Below are 20,396 nucleotides of genomic sequence, written 5' to 3'. Positions count from 1 at the left end.
ACAACCACCTCAATTCATCTTAATTTAAAAAATTAAATCTTACAGCTAAGAAATTGTATTTGTTCCTAAGAAATAGCTAGTGTTAAAATATATAAATTATTCTAAACTATAAATACAATAAACAAAATAATAATAAAATGAATAAAACAATTTTAAACTAAAGTATTAATTCATTTTATTTTACAAAATAAAACATTGTTCATCATGTTCAAGGTGCCCTGAAGTTTTACAACATATACAATTAAGTATACTGTATAATGTAATAACATTTTGATTGTATTTTTAAACAAAACTATGGAAGTTTTTTCCAAACAAAATGAAAATGAAAATTCAAATGCTTAAAAGATCAAATGATAAATCAAATGCTCAAACTATAAATCGAATGCTCAAACCGACATTGCAAATGATAAATCAAATCCTCAAACCGACTCCTCAAATAATAAATCAAATCCTCAAACTGACATCGCAAATGGTGAATCAAATGCTCAAACTATAAATCAAATCCTTAAACCGACATCGCAAATGGTGAATCAAATGCTCAAACAACTCCGCAAATGTTGAATCAAATGCTCAAACAACTCCGCAAATGGTGAATCAAATCCTTAAATGACTCCGCAAATGGTGAATTAAATGCTCAAACTGACATCGCAAATGGTGAATCAAATCCTCAAACTGACATCGCAAATGATAAATCAAATGCAAATGAGGTGTCAATCAACCAGCATAGGCGGAGCTTTAATGCGGAAGATACAGCAATGTTTCCCTAAGTTTGTATGAAATTTTTATTTCTGCATAATAATGATTAATAATAATTGTTATTGATAACAATCCCATAATAATACAAATAAAATAGCAGGGACAGAAGCAATAACACCTAATAGCATCAGTAACTTGATAACCCTACCCGATAGCCTTTCTAATGTTGCCACATTGGTACGTCTGCACAAAGATGTCGGACAGCTGCTTGAAGATCTTCCTTTGGAGAAATTTTACACTCGAAAAATGTACTCTAGACTGCAAAGCCCACCCCAACACTTACAAAAATAATAAATGCTGTTCACACACACACACACACACACACACACACACACACACACACACACACACACACACACACACACACACACACACACACACACACACACACACATTTGTTTTTGTGTAAAGTGGGGACATTACATAGGTTTCCATTCATTTTATACTGTCCAAACCGTATATTGTATTGCCCTCACCCCACCCCACCTCTAAACCCAACCATCACAGGAGACGGTGTACAGCTTTACTGTCTGATTAAATTCATTCTATAGAATTTATAAGTCATATAGGCATCCTTCAATGAAAGCTATTAAAAAAACAGCTTTGTTATATAAGTCATGTCATGACTATAAAGGTTTCATGAGTCTTATGAACACCCCTTAAAAGTAAAGCATTACCCAATTCATTTAACTTTTTTTTACCCATTAAGACAAGAAGAAGATATTAAGAGATTGACTTCATTGTCTCTTATGGATGATGCAAACTCTATATTTTTGAACAGATTTACCCTTAATCTACATTAACATTAAAAAACTCTTAGCTTTGCTGAATTTATTAAGGATTAATGTATTAAGTGATCAAAATGTCAAACCTTTCTCCAAGGCCAATCACATGCGCCATAGTCAAACGTTATTTCCTCTCCAGGGAAAATATCCCTAATTGCAAAAAGGCACAAATAAGGTTTTCTCTGAACAACGATCTTATTGACAGTGCAGTTAGGGTGCAGATGGTCATCATTCACCAGCCGGCCGAGGGTCTCGTCCTCATGATCGGCATCAATGCTGCAAAACTAAGAGAAAAGAGCAAGCAACATTTTAATTATGCCCTCTCATAGCAATAAAAAGCTAAACTATGACATGAATACAAACAGAATGAATATAATATATACATGTATATTTGAATGGGGAAAACACTTAACCACCTGTTCTTGTTTTACCATATAAAGTCAAACATAAAGACAGTATTTTTATTAATATCTCATCTATGCTTTGCTTCCACAAGCTCTATCATCTGTACTCAACCACGAAACTTCCTTTAATAAATGTGGACATCGCAAACTCTGACCTAAAAGATTTTAATGAAACGTGTAGGGTTCAAAAACTACAAAAACCTCACATTAGCATCCTCTCTCAGTGTGTGAATTATAAATACAGTAAACCTTTTGAAGTGGATCAGAACCTTTCCTCAATGTTGTTCTAATACTATTGAACACCTGTTCTTCTTTCTTAGGACAGTTTTAAAGAACTTTTTTTCCACTTCAATTGTTTACAGGTCACACTTTACAATCAGGTTTTATTAGTTAATGTACTTACTAACACGACCTAGTAATGAACAATGCATGTACAGCATTTATTAATCATAGTTCATCATTTACTAATGCATTATTCAAATCTAAATTCATGCTTGTTACCAGTAGTTAATGCGTTGTGCGTGTTCAACTAGTAATGAAGAACTTTATTTTCATTAACTAAAGTTAACAAACATGAACAAATACTGTAATAAATATTTATTCATTGTTCATGTTAGTAAATGCATTAACCAGCATTAACTAATTTAACCTTATTGTAAAAGGCTACCAGTTGACAGCAAATAAATAAATAAAACATACAGTGTACATTTATGTACTTTTATATATGTTTTACACTAAGTTGGAGTTTATTATAATTATTAATCTTAAATAAAATGTTTCTACACGTCATAGAACAATAAATTAAGTACATTTCTAGGACCACATGGCCCCACATTTTAATTATAACCTCAATATTACTACATTAACGTATAAATAGTAACGTTATATAATAGTGTTATTTCAGGATTAACGTTAAATGTTTAAAGCAATTAACCATTTAAAAAGTACGATACAAGAACTATGAAAACATACCTTGTAACCTTCTATATATTCGGTTTTCAGTGAATGGGTCTTGTCGGTGGAGCTGGTGATTTGTTTCTCCGCATCTTTTAATGGTTTTATCCTCCGTCGATCCATTTAGCTGCCCGGTGATTGGTGACTGTCCGACCGCTGCTCACGCACTCCACCCCGGCCTCTGACTCACGCAGCTCTGGGCAGTTAGCACGTTAGCACATTAGCGCGAGTAACTTTTACTCGTGTAAACAAGTTAAATTACATACCGAACTGTAGCTTGTGTCTTATCAGTGTTATATTAATAGGTAATTGGAAACAACATCGATTAAAACACCCAGAAAATTCGTTATAACATTTAATCAACTATACCTGATAACTGTCAAAATATGCAACATAAATATTTGTCATATAACCGATTTTATTACATTATGATGGTGAAAAACATTCTAACTTACCCGAAAATTCGATTAATTTGATGATAGATCTTAATTAAGTTGATTAAAGTCGGATTCATTTATGAGATCTGCGCATGTGCAATAGCCAGAGGGTGTGAACTGCGCCAAGTGTGTGAGGGTGCAGTACCGCCATCCGACTACAGGAGCGCTATAGAGCATTGCGCCGACACACACTTACACACTCAAGTCAGGTAAATGGTCAAGGTGGGGATCAGTGAAAAAAACTGCACTAGGCATATCAGCAACGCCCCCTGAGTCTTTTAAAGGCAAAACATATGTTTTTGGTCCCCACTTTGTGAGTGTGCTAACATGCTGAGGTCCCCACCATGTAATAAACACACACACACACACACACACACACACACACACACACACACGCGCGCGCCACAGCTATGCATGAATAGTCACTAGACAAATGTAGCCAAGGTGAGTACATCTTAGTTTTCAGTCAAAAATAGAAAAAAAATGTAGTTATACATTACTGAAATTATTAATTTATTCATCAACAATTAAAAAAAAATATGAATGTATGATTAAAAGAATTAATAATAGTAACCATGATAAATAAATACAAGTCAACAAGATACGAAACTAAGCTTTATTTAAACTTATTTAAACAATCATGTATTTTAGACAAAACTCCATGTTTTGCTGCATGCTGGACTTCACTTGACTGGAACAGAGTTGTGAGGTGAGGCTGTCCATGCCTGAGAAACCGATTCATACTGAAGATGAAGAGACCACACCAGCATCTGGCTCAGATGAGGACATGCAGGCAGGTGGAGGGATGCAGGATCTTGTCCACGGCACAACAGCATCTTCAACATTTCCTTCATCAGCACACTGCTGTTCTTCATCGTCATCACTGCACACACCAGTCTGAGGACATTTCAGATTATGCAAAGCTCTTAATAAAGAAGTCATTTAACAGCACACTTTTTGAGTTTCATTTGAGTTCTGAATTGGAAGTAATAACATGATCTTACTTCATGTTTTGAATTCAGGTTTTCTCTGTTTTCTTGCCTTGCAAGTCCTGCTCCAGCCCAGAAATGGCATATAAATCAACATTAAAGAAATTGTTGTAATAGCTGTTTAAAATAACAATATTTTGTTAAACAAATATGATGATAGCATTTGTTCAGTCACTCTGCATCAGCTAACACACAAACATGTGTGCTTCCTTCTCTATAACAACCAGACAAGTCACGTTACCTCTGTGATTTGTGTGCTCAAAATTATACTTTCATAAATGTATCACCAAATGAACAGAAGAAAACATTACTGTATTAATATTACGTGTATCTAACCTAAGCTGTATTGACAAAAGTGCATTCTGCATCAGCATAAACAAATCACTCAGACGTCTGTTTAATGTTATAATTTGCTAATCTGCAGTACCTCTTATATTTTTCTGTCAGACATTGAATAATCGTCTTTATGTAAATTAACGTTTGAAACGTAACGTCATGTGCTTACAGAAGTTCCTACATGATAATTTACAGCAAGATAAAATAAATATACTGTAAAGCATCGTTACACTTTCAGTAATTCTACAGTTCACTGTACAGTAGCTCAACTATTGCTATTTTACTGTAACTTAACTCAAGGAACCGTCTTTCTGCATTTATTTACCTACATGTAAGATGTCTGCATCCATTCAGTTTTCCACAATGTGACGTAGCATCATCATCTTGCCGTATGCTTTTTCGTGGCCTCCTGTGAGAGATGTACCCATCTGATGAACACTTTAGAATGTGGACAGAAGCAGTAGGAGATTTCTCACTTTCTCTTTCATGAGTTTATACGGATACGACTTGGAATAGTGCACGCAAATCTGATTCACCATTTGCAGAGTTGTTTGAGCATTTGATTCACCATTTGCGATGTCGGTTTGAGGATTTGCTTTATAGTTTGAGCATTTGATTCACCATTTGCAGAGTTGTTTGAGCATTTGATTTACCATTTGCGATGTCAGTTTGAGGATTTGTTTTATAGTTTGAGCATTTGATTCACCATTTGCGATGTTAGGTTGAGGATTTGATTTTTCATTTGAGGAGTCGGTTTGAGGATTTGATTCACCATTTGCAAAGTGCATTTGAGCATTTGATTTATTATTTGAGGAGTCGGTTTGAGGATTTGATTTATCATTTGCAATGTCGGTTTGAGCATTCGATTTATAGTTTGAGCATTTGATTTATCATTTGATCTTTTAAGCATTTGAATTTTCATTTGAATTTTGTTAGGAAAAAACTTCCATATTATTGAGTTACTCCCCAAAAAAGTAACTAGTCAACTTTACTTAGTTAATTTTTATAGTAAGTAATGTGTTGTTACTTTTGAGTTAGTTTTGCGTTATTACCTGGCTGAGGCTTGATCTCTTTCAAAGTTTTTTTATTTTTTTTGCTTGCTTCATTTAATAAAGGTGTTTTGCCATTAATGACACATTGTATTAGCTACATCTACATTTAACTTTAAAAAAACACATCAAAAAGTAATTATTTTAGGATGTTATTTGAGAACTTCCTCCAGAGCTACACATGCCGTAAAGATTACTGAATGTAATGTGCTTGCTACTTTTGTACAATTTTTTTTATAGGCAAAGTCACTGTCCATTGAGATAATCCCCTTTTCCTTTTCTTCGATGTGTTATAAATAATACACACATTCTCTCATTGCCTGCATGATTCATTGTGGCTACTTTAATTTTAATTCAGCAATTTATTTTTTTTAAAGCTAATTAATTAAACTAAAAAGTAACATTGCATTTTTAAAAAAGAGTAACTCAAATATTACTATTTATTTTAAAAAGTAATGCGTTACTTTACTCGTTACTTAGAAAAGTTTTATAAATACGTAACTACTTGCGTTGCTTGTAATACTTTACCCCCAACACTGGTTACAGCTCTGAACCATATATTAAAATTAGGCTAATTTACATCAATGTCCTAAATTTCACTCTGTTTTGGCTAATTGTTAGAGCTTTTTGGTCAAAATTAAAGCAATATATATCACCGTACCAGAAACCATCGAGTGAATCACACCAAAATCCACACAGACTCGGTTTAACTGTTTTTTACCTGCAGTTAATGCGATTTAAACAGTCAGACATTTGAGGCGGACAGAAGCCTCGTCCCTGCGGTTATTGATGTGACTCAAGCGGCTCTGAATGGCTTTGCTGTCACAGATAAAGAGCCAGAGAGGAGATTGAAGTGGACAGGCCGCTTTCGCCCTCCGGCAGCGGTCAAAGAAACTCACCTCAGCCGTTCTGACAGCTGCCCCGCCCGGATAGTCCGACAGAAAAGACACCTTGGTAGGTAGAGATGTGACTGATCAGATCCCTTAAGGGACGGGGATGTAAACAAACGGAAGGCACCGTAATATCTAAAGCAGGAGTAAAAAATACGGCTCGGAGTGTGCTTAAACTAGAGTTAGAGGACATAATGGAATAAAAGCCTCTCCATCAACGCCAGGAATGATTTTGGCAAAGGAAGTTTTAGTTTAGCGTACTGGATAGGAGAGGTAGTGCTGCTCTCTAGTGGACAACTTATAAAAGGCTATAAGAAATGGTGATTTTTAAAGAAGTTAATGAATTTAAAATGGACGAGGAGCATATAATAATCACTTTAAACAAAGTATTACTACAAAAAAAGCAACAACACAGTAACTGCCAATGAATAATGGCATTGCTAAGACGGCCTATACAGCAGTTTAACTGGTTTAATACACAAAAAAAGAGAGATTGTTTTTGTGTTGTAATATGGCAGGAGCGTAGTGGACATTTTAAAAGTGGGGGGACAGCTGAAGGAGATCCAAAAGTTTGTGTTCATATAATTATTAATCACCTGTTTCTAAATGGCCGGTCTCTGAATGTGAGGGGGACGTATTCCCCCGTCCTCCACGGTTGCTACGCCCTTAATGGTAACCAACAATTAACCATGCTTTTCTAAACTATATTTAAGTTGTTTGGTTTTACTACAAATAAACAACACGTTTTTATCTATTTAAACCAAAATTTAACTACTACAAATAAACCAAATAAAAGTTTTTTATTTATTTATTTTTTTACTTAACCCATAGTAGCCTAATCAAAAATTAGCCGTAGTTTTGCTAAATGAATCAGTTTAACTATATATCTGTACACTTGTGTAACATTCGTTGTAAAACCATTGTTCATTTTCATGAGGGTGATAAAACATTGTGTGTAATAATAATTTATCATGATTAAAGTGTTTAAAATAACAAAATACCATATTATTTATCATATAAAAATGACAAAAATTTAACATGTTGATTATTCAATCATTCATTTTCTTGTCGGCTTAGTCCAGGGGTGGGCAAACTCTGTCCAGGAGGGCTGGTGTCCTGCACAGTTTAGCTCCTACTCTAATCACACACACCTGCTTATAGATTTCTAGAGATCTTGAAAACTCTGATTAGCATGTTCACGTGTGTTTGATTAGTGTTGCAGCTAAACTATGCAGGACACCGGCACTCCAGGACTGAGTTTGCCCACCCCTGGCTTAGTCCCTTTATTAATCCGGGGTCAGCACAGTGGAATAAACCGCTAACTTATCCAGCAAGTTTTTACGCAGCGGATGCCCTTCCAGCCGCAACCCATCTCTGGGAAACATCCACACACACATTCACACATTACGGACAGTTTAGCCAACCCAATTCACCTGTACCGCATGTCTTTGGACTGTGGGGGAAACCGGAGCACCCGGAGGAAACCCACGCGAACGCGGGGAGAACATGCAAACTCCACACAGAAAGGCCAACTGAGCCAAGGCTCGACTCAGCAACCTTCTTGCTGTGAGGCGACAGCACTACCTACTGCGCCACTGCTTGGCCCCCATGTTGATTAATATAAGCTTAAAATTCCTATTCCAAAAATGAACCATGGTTCATTACAGTGTAAAAAAGCAATAATTCTTGGGTGACTGATTACCATATGTATAACCACAGTTTTACTGCAAGTACAGTGGTTAAATGCTTTACTTGTTATTACTTTATTTTCTTTTTTTATAGCAAAACCATGGTTAGTTGCGCAGATAACAAACTACATTCTTATGAAATTTTGTTGAGTAAAAAGAATGATATAATGTTCTGGGTGTAGAAGAGTAAATATAGATACTGTACTTCACCACTGTCGATCACTGGAGAATAAAAAAGACAACATTACTCACTTTTTATCATTTTTAAAATGATCAAATGTTTCTTAGTTTTTATTAGATTTGATTCAGTGTGTAACCCACAAAAACATGAGTCCTCCAAAGTGTTAAACCATTGAAATGATGGTTATTTTACAATATGCTCAATAAAATCATCAGGAAGAAAAGAAAAGTAACAAGAACATTTAAAGCGCTTTTTTTTACATTAACGAAGGGAAATATACAGTACATCTGGCAAATATGGTTGTTTAGTGTTGTATAAGTAGGAAAAGAAGTCAACATCTTATTTGTTATGATGATGTACACATAATGATTATTACACAATTTTTTCACATAGGTTCACAACGAGGCTTTTTTTTTTTGGTCTTTTTGTCTTTTTTTAACATCTGAAGCACAATATTTTACATTGGTAGCATTTTTTTTTAGCAGAATGTCCTTCGTTGTTGGCCAAAAAAAGAGGGTGATTTGATTGATATAAAAACTTTTGAAAAGAAAACCTTAATTACATGATATTTGCACATCCCCCGCACCACCGAAGTTAAACAGAAAGGACAATGTTCATTTCAACACAAATCAAACAACAGTGGCATTTGTAATAATTTACACAACACATTATGTTATTTTCATAATCCGATTATCTAGCTTGATTCATCGCAACAAAACAGACTTTTAACCCCAAAAATAAATTAAAGAAAGGTTTTTAAAGTACAGTAACATGTAGCAACTACTTAATGGGATATTTGCCATGTATGACTCTTTTTACAGTAGACATCCGTTCTATAACTGCCCAATAAAATATGGGACTTTCTTGACATACAAAGCCCTTATGATTCATATGTCCAAACTACATGCATAAGACTCATTCTTATAAGAACACATGCCTAATGTTACTTCTGTAACACCGTACTTGCTTAGTTGTAGCAAATTTATGTCATATTATAATACTATGCTACACTTTTCAATTAATTAGATTTCAAGTCAATTTTGGCATATGCTGCATACTTGATCTCATATATATAGATATAGATATATATTTTGGTACCTTTTTATAAGGCAATATAATATGTCGGTTTTCCTTACTCTTACAAAAAGGCTAGTAAAAATATGAATCCCTCCATCCATTCATCATTTGTCCACTTTATGGCTATCCTCCCAAATCACACGTAAAACACAATTCATGCCTTTCATGAACGGTTGTGCATCGTGAGACACTTCAATACAGCATAAACTATGGCATTTTTTGAGAGAAAGAAAAAAGCATATACTGTTTTTTTTTGCATTTTGACTACAGTAAATACAGTACAGGATGTCACATCCCTTCAAATGTTCAATTTCTTTAACATCATTCATCGTCATCATCGTTGTTTGTTTGTTTTTTACGTACATAAGCCATAGAGAGTGCACAAAAAAATCACCTACATTTTTTTTTTTAAATGCATGAATGAGAGCAAAAGACACAGATAGGCATTGATGAAGCAAGAAAAAAAGTGTTTTAGTTGTTTGTTATTAGTAATCAAGTGTTTAAAATGCACATAAAACCACCTGCATAAGATACAACACTTCTTAATTTGAAAAAGCTTTAAGAAAAACACAGTTTTGGCCAGTGAGCGGTTGTTGTTGTGGTGGGTTTTACCCTCACTGTAGACGTTGGTTCATCGGGTGCTGCATCTCGCTTAGGCTGGCAGGTGACCTTGTGGCTTTGGGGTTAGGTTGGCTGTTTTTAACCAAGTGTTGTGGTCGGTTAGGGGTCGCTGAATCCGGGATTCTTTTTGGTGGTGTGCAACCCTGAAAAATACAAACATATTGCAATGTGTACGTGTATTTCTTGTGTGTGTTTGTTTTTTTTTTTTCCCATTGGCGACTCCTTGAGGCAACTATGTTAAATTGCACACTACAAAGTATCGCACCAACACATGTGAAAAACATTGCTATTCATTTATATTTAATAAAATGAGTTCATTGACACTATTTTTTTTTTACCAATTATGTGATTTAGAACATTTAAAAGGATTGGTAAATGAATACAACCCTTAGTCTATGGCAATGGCAGCGTTGGCCTTATTGAAGGACATTGTCAATGGTTGAATCTGAAGGGAACGCGTTTTTAGGGATTACAGTGATTTTCTGGCCTACGATGATGACTGGCTTATTAGCCGTTTTAGATTTCCAAGAGCTATCCTCTTGGAGCTCTGTGCTGAGTTGGGTCCAAATTTGGAAAGAGAGACAGCGAGGAGGCTCCAAGGTGGCAGGGGGCTGGATGGATGGCTTCTTGGTGAGTGATGTATTTAAAGATAATATTCCTGCTAAGTTTTTAAATTTTTTAATTTTATTAAGCGTAATTATTTAACTGCATATCAGGAGACCGCAGTTATCCATTAAAGATGTGGCTGTGCTGTTAACAAATACCCTATTCAGCATTAGTGTTAATAATTACCTCCAGAATAGTCAAGAGCTTCTATGCTCTACGTAATGCCTTCAAACGCCACCACGCATTCATTGCGTGTCGGCATCGTCTTCCAAGGCGCAAGTAATTTTTTAAATAAGGAAAAGATTCACGCAGCTTCTCTTACTGCAGTAAATTTCATTTTTACTTTTAATATTTGGTGTCAGTTTATCAGAAAATGACGATTTTATTCTATTTCACTTATTGGATGGAAACACTGCTTTATTCGCACGTTTTTAGTGCGTTATTCCAATTTAATTCGCATCTTTGAAGGGAACCATTGCTATTTATTACCATTATTGTATTTATTAATGTTTTCTTTATTTTCAGATGTTCATCTCACACACCTTTAAGAAACAAATTTAGGGGACAAAGCAGAATATGTATGCTTATTGATAATCTATTAAAATGTTTATTTACTGAGTGAATATTTGTGTAAGAAAAATGTTGTTTTTTTGGTTTTATAGTGTAATATACAGTATGTTGTTCTACAAGAAATAAATATATAGACTTTAAAAATGTGACCTTTAAAAATTCGCATTTCTGAACATCGATGCCCTATTCGACATTGTGATCCTAGAAGTCCTGTTGCGCAGCATTTCTCAGTTATGAGACATTCTGTCTCCACTCTACAATACATAGGGATTGAAGTTGTGAATCGTCCACGTCAGAGAGAAGATCTTTACAAATTGCTGTTACAAGTGAAGCCTTTTAAATTTTCACTCTAGATACATTGTCTCCAAAAGGTTTAAATGAGGAGTTTGACAATCGTCCTTTTCTTTAATAATTCTTTAATATTTCTTTAATGTTTAATTAGTTTTTTGGTTAAAGTTTTTTGGCTCTATTCAGTTGTATATGTTGTTGTATCCTGGTACATTCTGTTTTTTATCATTTGTGATGTAATATTATGTTCTTTATCTGTATTTTCGGTTTGAATATCTAAGGTGTATAATTTATATAAATGTAAGTATATATATTTTTTCTTGTTGTGAGATAAAAGGAGAACATGTGATCCGGAAGTGTACTAAAAGGAGCACCTAGTGATGAACACTGTCTGATGAAGAGCCGTGGGTTCGAAACGACACACGCTTTGTGTCAGCCTTTTTAATTTAATACATTTGCATGTTTGGAGCTTTGGTGTTGCCACCATTTTGAATGTATAATTTGCACTTTTTACTTTTTGGCTGGGCACCCAGTTAAGAGTGATGTGCGTGCTTTTGTACAGTTTTTTATTGGCTGTTGTTGAGCAGCCATGAATTTGTAAATTCAAATTAAATAACATTTATAATACATAAGGTAATAATGATATATAAAAATATATATCATTAAAAAATATATTTTATATCTTTTTTTTTTGGTTAATGTGCAATATGAAATTTCAGATAATTTTTAAAACCATCCATAAGAAGTTGCTCATCAGCTACAATATGATTTACAAAATCCATAAAGCAAAGTGCCAAAATATCTAAAAGTACCAGTACCCTGTTAAAATTCTGTGTCTGCTCAACATCAGAAATAACTCCAGTTCAGCAGATGGTCTCCAGGTGACACTGGTTCTGTAAAGAAAAGAAAAAAGATCAACATAACAAAAACATTTCAGTTTAAAATGACACAGCAGAGACAATACAGAAACCCAGAGGTGGACTATTCACTCTTAAAGCATAATCAGAAGACATAATAAGGTCACAGTACCAGATGTGTTAGCAGACATCGGGTAGGTTTAGTCATGTTGACGGAACTATAAACAGAAGCAGAGCTTGCCTTTACTGTGTCGTTCCACTGGTGCGGAAGGTCCTCTGGTTCTGGAGGGTAGGACATCCAGGACGGGCTGCGGTACGAGGACGGTGGAGAGAGGACGAAGTAGTCCGAGTACCCGGGCCGGTTGGCAGATATGGCATATACTGCTGTCATTGGGTTTCCTGTAACATGATAAAAACGATAGACAAAAATATTAGTTTAAAATGCATTCAAGATGCGATATTAGCATTATATTAGTGTTCCAAAAAAAACACAGCATTTTTTGTTTGTTTTATTTTGTTATACATGTGAAAACCCTATGCTATTGCTATAATACAATGTCAAAGATGATTATATTACCATGGTACATGTAATAAAAAGCATTGTTACCATGGTACATGTAAAAAAATCATGATGGATAAAAAAGTAAATTGGTATATGGTACACATCACAAACATCATACATGTCATGGCCCACATAAAATGATTTTTACCATGGTTTAATACATGAGAAAAGACAATATTTTATACACTTAAAAATATATAAAAAAAAGACACAATAAAATATTATATTTAAAAAAAGCTTTGACACTAAAATGACATCAAAAATTTTAGAATATTACCACATTACAATTTTTTCTCCATGGTACATGTGAATGGTATTACAATGATATACATCATGGTCCATTTTAAAGATATGGTTTAACCATGCTGGTATTATCAATGCACATATAAAAAAAATTATTATATATATATATGTATATATCACCATAGTACATGTCCAAAAAGACATGTCAATATTTTTATGAGTGCTAGTTTCTCTTATTGAAAATCATCTGGAGCAGAAACCCAACTACTTTCTTATTTTCTTTCTGTAAACAATGAATCCACCTGGGTCAGTATCTAAACCCGGTGTTGTTTTATTTTTCCACAGCTCTGCAGACTCTGCGCGCTGACCTGAGTAGCTGGTCATGGACTCGTCGACAGTGACAGCAGGGAACGGAGCTCTGTTGATGGGCAGGTAAGGGGTGCCGTTGTGCTGACTCATTTCAGAGGCCTCGGAGACCCGCGGCTTCAGACTCATGTCTGGTGTGGAGCTACAGTAACACATGAAGAAGGCTTGTTATGTTGTGATGGGGCCACCAGGGGGAAACGCTGGCCAGCATCGCCTCAGAGCCGCATAACACACCTCAATGCAGTCAGCAGCGCTTTCAGTGCATGCCAGCCACAGAATCGCAAAGGAAAACACTTATATAAATATACACAAGGCTCACCGCAGTAATTCTGTGTGGTACAGTAAGAATGCTGCCTAAAAATATCAAATGTTTTCTCACTGTGAGCCGGGATCAGCTGGATATGCATTTCTAGCTCATCTAGTTCTGAATGGAAATATGACAGTCATAATCATTTAAGAATAATGGATAATCATTTGATAATATAAAAATAATGATACAAATGTTGACTAATTGAATATTTCACTTCTTCAGGTTTTACTTGTTTACTAATCAATCTAATTGTTAATTGCTTTATTTTTATTGGAAAATACTTCAAAATGTCATAATTTTTAATAGTGAAAAGATATTTAAAGAGGAAATGAAGCACTCCGTCAAGTTTACATTATTTTGTACATTGATTTCCACTATAATGCAAATATATACAGTTGAACTCAGAATTTTTAGCCCCTCTTTACATTTTTTTTTTCTTTTTTAAATATTTCCCAAATGATTATTAACAGAGCAAGACATTTTTCACAGTATGTCTGATAATATTTTTTCTTCTGGAGAATGTCTTATTTTTTATTTCAGCTAGAATAAAAGCAGATTTAAATATTTTCAAACCCTTTTAAGGTCAAAAATATTAGCCCCTTTAAGCAATGTTTTTCTGACAGTCTACAGAACAAACCATCATTATCCGATAAATTGCCTAATTACCCTAACCTGCCTAGTTAACCTAATTAATGTAGGTTAAGCCTTTAAATTGCCCTTTAAGCTTAATACCTAATAAAAACATCTATTAAAATATTATTTACTGTCATCATGGCAAAGAAAAAATAAATCCGTAATTAGAAATGAGTTATTGAAACTAATATGTTTAGAAATGTGCTGAAAAAAATCTCTTCGTTAAATAGAAATTGGGGAAAAAATAAACTGGGGGGCTAATAAGTCAAGGGGGCTAATAATTCTTACTTAACTGTATAACAAACTCAATTCATGTAATCATTTATCAGAAAACGGCATGTTTTACTATCGCTTTTAGACCTAGGTCGCCGCCATGTTGGAATATCGCTGTGTCTGACATCATGGGGTTGGTTCTGTTTCCTCAGCTGAACAGATACAGCGGAAGTAAAGGACTGAACACTGTAGACTGTAAAGCTTAATTGAACCTTAAACATGAAGTTGTGAGCATGGAGTCGGTTTAAATACAAGCATCACATGTGTGTCTAATAGAAAAATGTATATGTTTATTATGTTTTTCTTTTTTCCCTTTTAATTACAAGCCATTGAATTACACTCTCTGAATTACGCTGCCTGTCTGCCTACTTGTATGGGTTTCAACCATTGTTTCAACTAGGTAATGGCTGCGGGTACTTTCACTTTTCACTACTACAGCCCTCACCTCTTTTCATGTTCAAACTAAACTAAGGTCGGCGTGGTTTTTCACATTTTCACACAAAGATAAAGACGAGTATTAGTAAAGTGTAAAGTCATGTATCATTTTAATTGTATTTGTTGTATTTGCAGCAGCTTTGCGATACACGTAAACAACTTCAAGCATCGGTTTAGACTGTCCAGTCTCTGTATTCAGTCCGTTACTACTATGGTTCAAACCCAGACAGGCAGTCAGGCAGCGTGATACAGAGAGTGGACCAAAGCGCATCAAATGATGTGTAATTAAAATGTAAAAAAAGTAGATTTATACATTTTTATATTAGACACACATCTGATGCTTGTATTTGCACCAATTCCATGTCCACAACAAGCATTGGGTTCAATTAGGCTATACAGTCTCCATGCTCCGTGGCGTCGTACTTCTACTGTATCTGTTCAGCTGAGGGAACGGAACTAACCCTGTGACGTCAAACACAGCGACATTCCAAGATGGTGGCGCCCAAGGTCTAAAAGCTATAGTAAAACATACTGTTTTCTTCTAAATGGTTACATTAATCGAGTTTGTTACTGTATATATATTTCCATTAATGTGGAATCCAATCTACAAAATAATCTAAACGTGACAGAGTGATTCACTTCCCCTTTAAAAGGTTACAGGACAGCACAGACAACACCTATTTGTGCATGTGTGCATGTGTGTGCCAGTAATTTATTGGTATGTGTTTCTATAGGAGAGGAAAAAGTATGTGCATTTAGGACATAATAACATTTAATTACTAGGTAAAAACATTAAAATTATTTATTTAAATCATTGTTTAAATCATTTGTTGTTTAATACATGTAAAGGTTTTGGTTCTTTTGGTGTTGCAGAATTTTAGAAATAATTAAAGGTACAGTAGGTGATTGTCTTCAGAAACATTTTTTGTTGTGCTGGTTAAAAGTCTCTTCACATTCTGATTGTAATGCTTAAAGTGTAAAATGTATTTTTATATTCTGCGTAAGGCATAAGACTAAAAAATGTTCGTCCAATTAAAATTTATCGGGCTGACAAATAACTAAATTACGACAGGTAACTCAAAGTGTGTCAACAAATTTAAATTTATATTCCTGCACAGCCTCTTCATGCAGACACATTCGTCATTTACTTGTGGACGTAAAGCCACCTACAGCTGACAGAAGCTGCGTCTCAAATGGCACACTATACACTATGCACTATGTACTTATGCACTTACACACTCAACAGCATAGTACATGTATGTAGTGTCGTCCCAAATGGAGCACTAATGCTTTTTTTTTACTAAGCCGAAATTTAAACCGTTTCCCTGATGACGTTTGACGGTTGCCAAATCAGTGAAATAAATGACCAAGCTATCAAATAATATCTGTGATGCATATAACCGCATTCACCATTGGGAGGCACTAAATACCTCTTGTAAGAGAATTTTGCTTTCACCATCCAAAATAAATAAAGTTATCCAACATGTGCGCCCGATAGCTCCGCCCCTTCCGCTACATGAGCAAACCTGTGGTCGTTGAGCGTGTGAAGTGTCCATCATTACACACTTCATTTTACTGGCTAAATAAGTGCATCATTCACGTAATTAAAGTGCGCTTATTATTTTTAGAGTTTTCAGTGTAAACGCACTACTGACACTATTTATAATACAAAATGGCGTAGAAGACGCAGCAAGAGAGTGACATCAGGCAAACTCATCAATTTGAACTTCTTTACGAAAGAGCAATGTGGCCTTGTACCCATGAAAAGAATGATTGTTTTTGAAAAGGCTATTGCCAAAAATGCAAATCAGAACTTTTTTAAACCCTAAATCGATATCCCACTGGAGGGCAATGACATTATGCAGTTCAAAACAAAGATCAAAAGGGTGACACCATGGCTGATGTATTACTTTTAGACAGGTATGTTTTAGAACTATTTTAGTCACAAACAGCTTACGTAGATTGTGTTCTTGTTTATGAAGGGGTTTATATGCATGGAGATGTTTTTCAGCCACTGAAAACGTTCGGCGAAATATTGGCTATTTTTTAAGTTCATGGCAAATCTTTTACAGCATCGATAACAGTGTTGGTTAAAAAGACCAAGCATTCATTTAGTTGTTCAAGTATAAAAGAAGATAAAAACAAGTGATGTAAGAGGATCTTCAAGCACAACTGAAAATTAAAGGTAAGTCAGTTGTCTTGGTAACGTAAGTGTAATGTAAAACAATGACAGGGTATTTCTGCTTTTAGCACTCCTTTTTTCTGATCTGATTTTTATTTAGTTGAGTAATAAAACAACTAAACATCGCTCTTCCACCCTAAACAGATTTACTGAGGTGATTTATATCCGCACATTCATTCATTTTTTGAACAATGACAACCTACAGTACACACTCTACCGTTACTTTGAATATTGAGTCTGAAATAACGTGTAGGTATGACTTCAAAACAACATTAGCACTATTTAATTGAATGTAAAAAAATTATATTTTATAGTCATTAACTGATTATATGATTTCTCTATTTAAAATTTCAAACAATACTTTTCTGAAATTATATTGTAAAGGATATAGTCCGAATGTGCAAATATAAAACCAAATTTACCCCAGTGCCAGGAAAATAATTCATGCACCCACTGTCCAACAGCTGTCAACAACTATGCTGGACAAAGTGCGTGTCTCCATAAAGTTGGTAAATGTTGGTAAATGACAATATTGGTAAATGACATGATCTAGTGTTATATAAGGTTGTCAATCGCCATCAGATTGTCACCTATTCTGTGCACGTTCACACGTCCATGACTTAAGGAGGCGTGACTTTGGACGGCAGGGAAGGGACGTACATTTTCAAAGCTCTTATGCTAACGTTAGTATTCTGGCAGATCACCTACTGCACCTTTAAGAAAAACATTTAGTGCAGTGACTTACAACACCTGCCTGGAACTACTTGTTCACCTTAAATGTTCATTAACCAATGAGAATCAAGAATTCAGCAATACCAAAGTATAATAAAACATGATGTGTGCTTCAAATATCAATATGAACACAAAAGTGTGAAAATATATTCGAAAGTTTCTTTCACCATCTAAGTGAAGTTCCAGGTGGGACTCCACCTCTTGGAGGAATGAGGGGTGGCGGGGAGCCCAAACCCATATCAGGCAGCTGGGTAAACCTGAATCCCTGCAGAACCAATCACCAATCAACAAGCAATCAACAAACGTTTGCATACATATCGCAATGGTGAATATTGTCAAAGAATTGCACTCACTGGTTTGGGGAGGCTACACTGGTGCATGTCTGGCCCAAAGGAGGAGCCGCGCTGTAGAGCTCCACTGGGGTGGTTCATAGTCCCAGGTGCGCTGGTGACTCCATCCAGGTAAGGGCTGCCATGACTGGGGTTGTAAGCACTGTGAGGATGGTGGTGATGGTGGTGGTGGTTTGCTGGGGTTGGTTCGGCAGAGGCTAAACCAAAGGCGTTGTCTAAGAGAAGGTGCATCTGCTGCCTCACTTCGTCGATGGAGGGCTGTGAGCTCAGAGTGGATGAGTCGGAGTGGCCTTTAACCTGGTGGCCACCTCCAAAGCCCAGGGAACTCAGAAGACGGTCCACATCCGTCTCTTCAAAGGGTTCAGGCTCACCCTGTTGTAGATTCAATGAGGAGACATGATCAAATAACTTCCTAAATGTTTCTAGTGTGTGGTCACAAGCAACTGACTAGAGGTACAGTAAATGAAGGGGTGCAGTGACCCGAATGGGTGTGATGTTTAGAGTGGTAAGAATAACAGGCTGGCTGGTAAGAGTTGTTGGGGTACATCTCACTCCCCTGGCCTCAAGAGGCACGTTAGAGGCTTCAGTGTCCATTTTAGTCCACTCATATTGGAATCTCTGGTTCGAATATCCCACTATGAGCAGGGACAACATCTGACATGTTGTTTTGGTCATTCAAAAACCATTACCGAAGTGATTTTGTATTTTTACCTTCCAGAAATCTCTTGAGCATCTGCATCTGAGAGGTCTCACACCTCCAATAGCACCTGCGCATTCATTGCATTTCTTCTTCATCTTCTCAAGTGCAAGTAATTTATTATATAACAAAAAAAGGCCCATAGTGTTTTTTCTACTGCAGCAAATTCCATTTTTCTTTGTGATATTTGCCGTCAGTTAATCAGGAAGTTTTATTTGCAATTGTTTTATGCGATATTCCAGTTTTGCACATTAATCTAATTTGCATCTTTGGATGATACATAGCTACCGGTGGCATGACCCAGATGGAAGTGAGGAATAGAGAAAATAACAACTGCATGCACGTATGCATTGGTATATTGGTGCCGTGACCCAGATATAAGAGAAATTTAAGGAGTGAGTTAACACGATACGTACCAATAAGCCTCACTCTTCTGGCCTCGAGACACACACTAGCAACTGATGCTAGACATCCACTTTTGTGCACCTGCCTCCCATGTCAAACACAATGGTTTGAATCCCACATCTTTAGAGGTGTTGAGTGTAATGAAGGCCAGCATTTCTGATATCTGTAGATAAACTTTACTCCCCCGCTAATTGATAAACACACTAGCAAGAGATGCTACAGGCTACAGCCTTTAGTGTTCATGTTAGTGCACCTACCTTCCACACAAATGTTAAAGAGATGAAACTGAACAGATGCTGTGCACTTGTAAATTGGTGCCGTGACCCGGATGCGAGTAAGGCTATTTGTATGCATTATGGAGGTGACTGTAGCTAAATTGTAATGTTAAAAATCCCTCCCATGATTTTACAGGCACATTAGTGACTAAAATGAGAGGCTCTGGACCTTATTAGTGTGCCAGCTTTAATTCCACAAATTTTCAATCCACATAATTTAAAAAGTCATTATTATTTTTACATAATCTCAAACTCTGTCATAATCCAGATTTAAACTTAATCACCTTAATCCAAGTGTATCCAAACTCAGTCCTAGAGGGCCGGTGTCCTGGAGAGTTTAGCTCCAACCAGCTAATCAAACTCTTACTAGATATACTAGAAACTTCCTGGCAGGTGTGTTAAATTAAGTTGGAGCTGAACTCAGCAGGGAACCGGCCCTCCAGGA

At 35.7% G+C, this 20,396-nt stretch overlaps 1 protein-coding gene and 1 long non-coding RNA gene across 9 annotated transcripts in view; both read right to left on the bottom strand.

Annotated features, from left to right (window-relative positions):
• Positions 1-3,735: 3,735 nt before the first annotated feature.
• LOC141380937 (uncharacterized) lies at positions 3,736-6,828 on the bottom strand. Its single transcript, XR_012400342.1, has 3 exons — positions 6,610-6,828; positions 4,341-5,070; positions 3,736-4,233 (listed from the first exon to the last, which is right to left on the bottom strand). It is a non-coding gene; the product is annotated as an uncharacterized lncRNA (long non-coding RNA).
• Positions 6,829-8,540: 1,712 nt separating this feature from the next.
• kiaa1549la (KIAA1549-like a) overlaps positions 8,541-20,396 on the bottom strand; it is a 128,379-nt gene continuing 116,523 nt past the window's right edge. For all 8 annotated transcript variants that reach the window (XM_073942981.1, XM_073942982.1, XM_073942983.1 and 5 more), the window contains 6 exons: positions 18,578-18,946; positions 18,392-18,489; positions 13,662-13,801; positions 12,730-12,887; positions 12,450-12,524; positions 8,541-10,310 (listed from right to left, as the gene is read on the bottom strand). In XM_073942981.1, coding sequence (XP_073799082.1) covers positions 12,495-12,524; positions 12,730-12,887; positions 13,662-13,801; positions 18,392-18,489; positions 18,578-18,946 — 795 coding nt within the window. In that variant the 3' untranslated portion in view covers positions 8,541-10,310; positions 12,450-12,494. The remainder of the gene's footprint in view (positions 10,311-12,449; positions 12,525-12,729; positions 12,888-13,661; positions 13,802-18,391; positions 18,490-18,577; positions 18,947-20,396) is intronic.

This window comes from Danio rerio, chromosome 25, assembly GCF_049306965.1.
Source record: "Danio rerio strain Tuebingen ecotype United States chromosome 25, GRCz12tu, whole genome shotgun sequence".
NCBI classification, from domain to species: domain Eukaryota; kingdom Metazoa; phylum Chordata; class Actinopteri; order Cypriniformes; family Danionidae; genus Danio; species Danio rerio.
The sequence above is the reverse complement of the archived record's forward strand: the minus strand, read 5'-3'. Positions and strand labels throughout refer to the sequence as shown.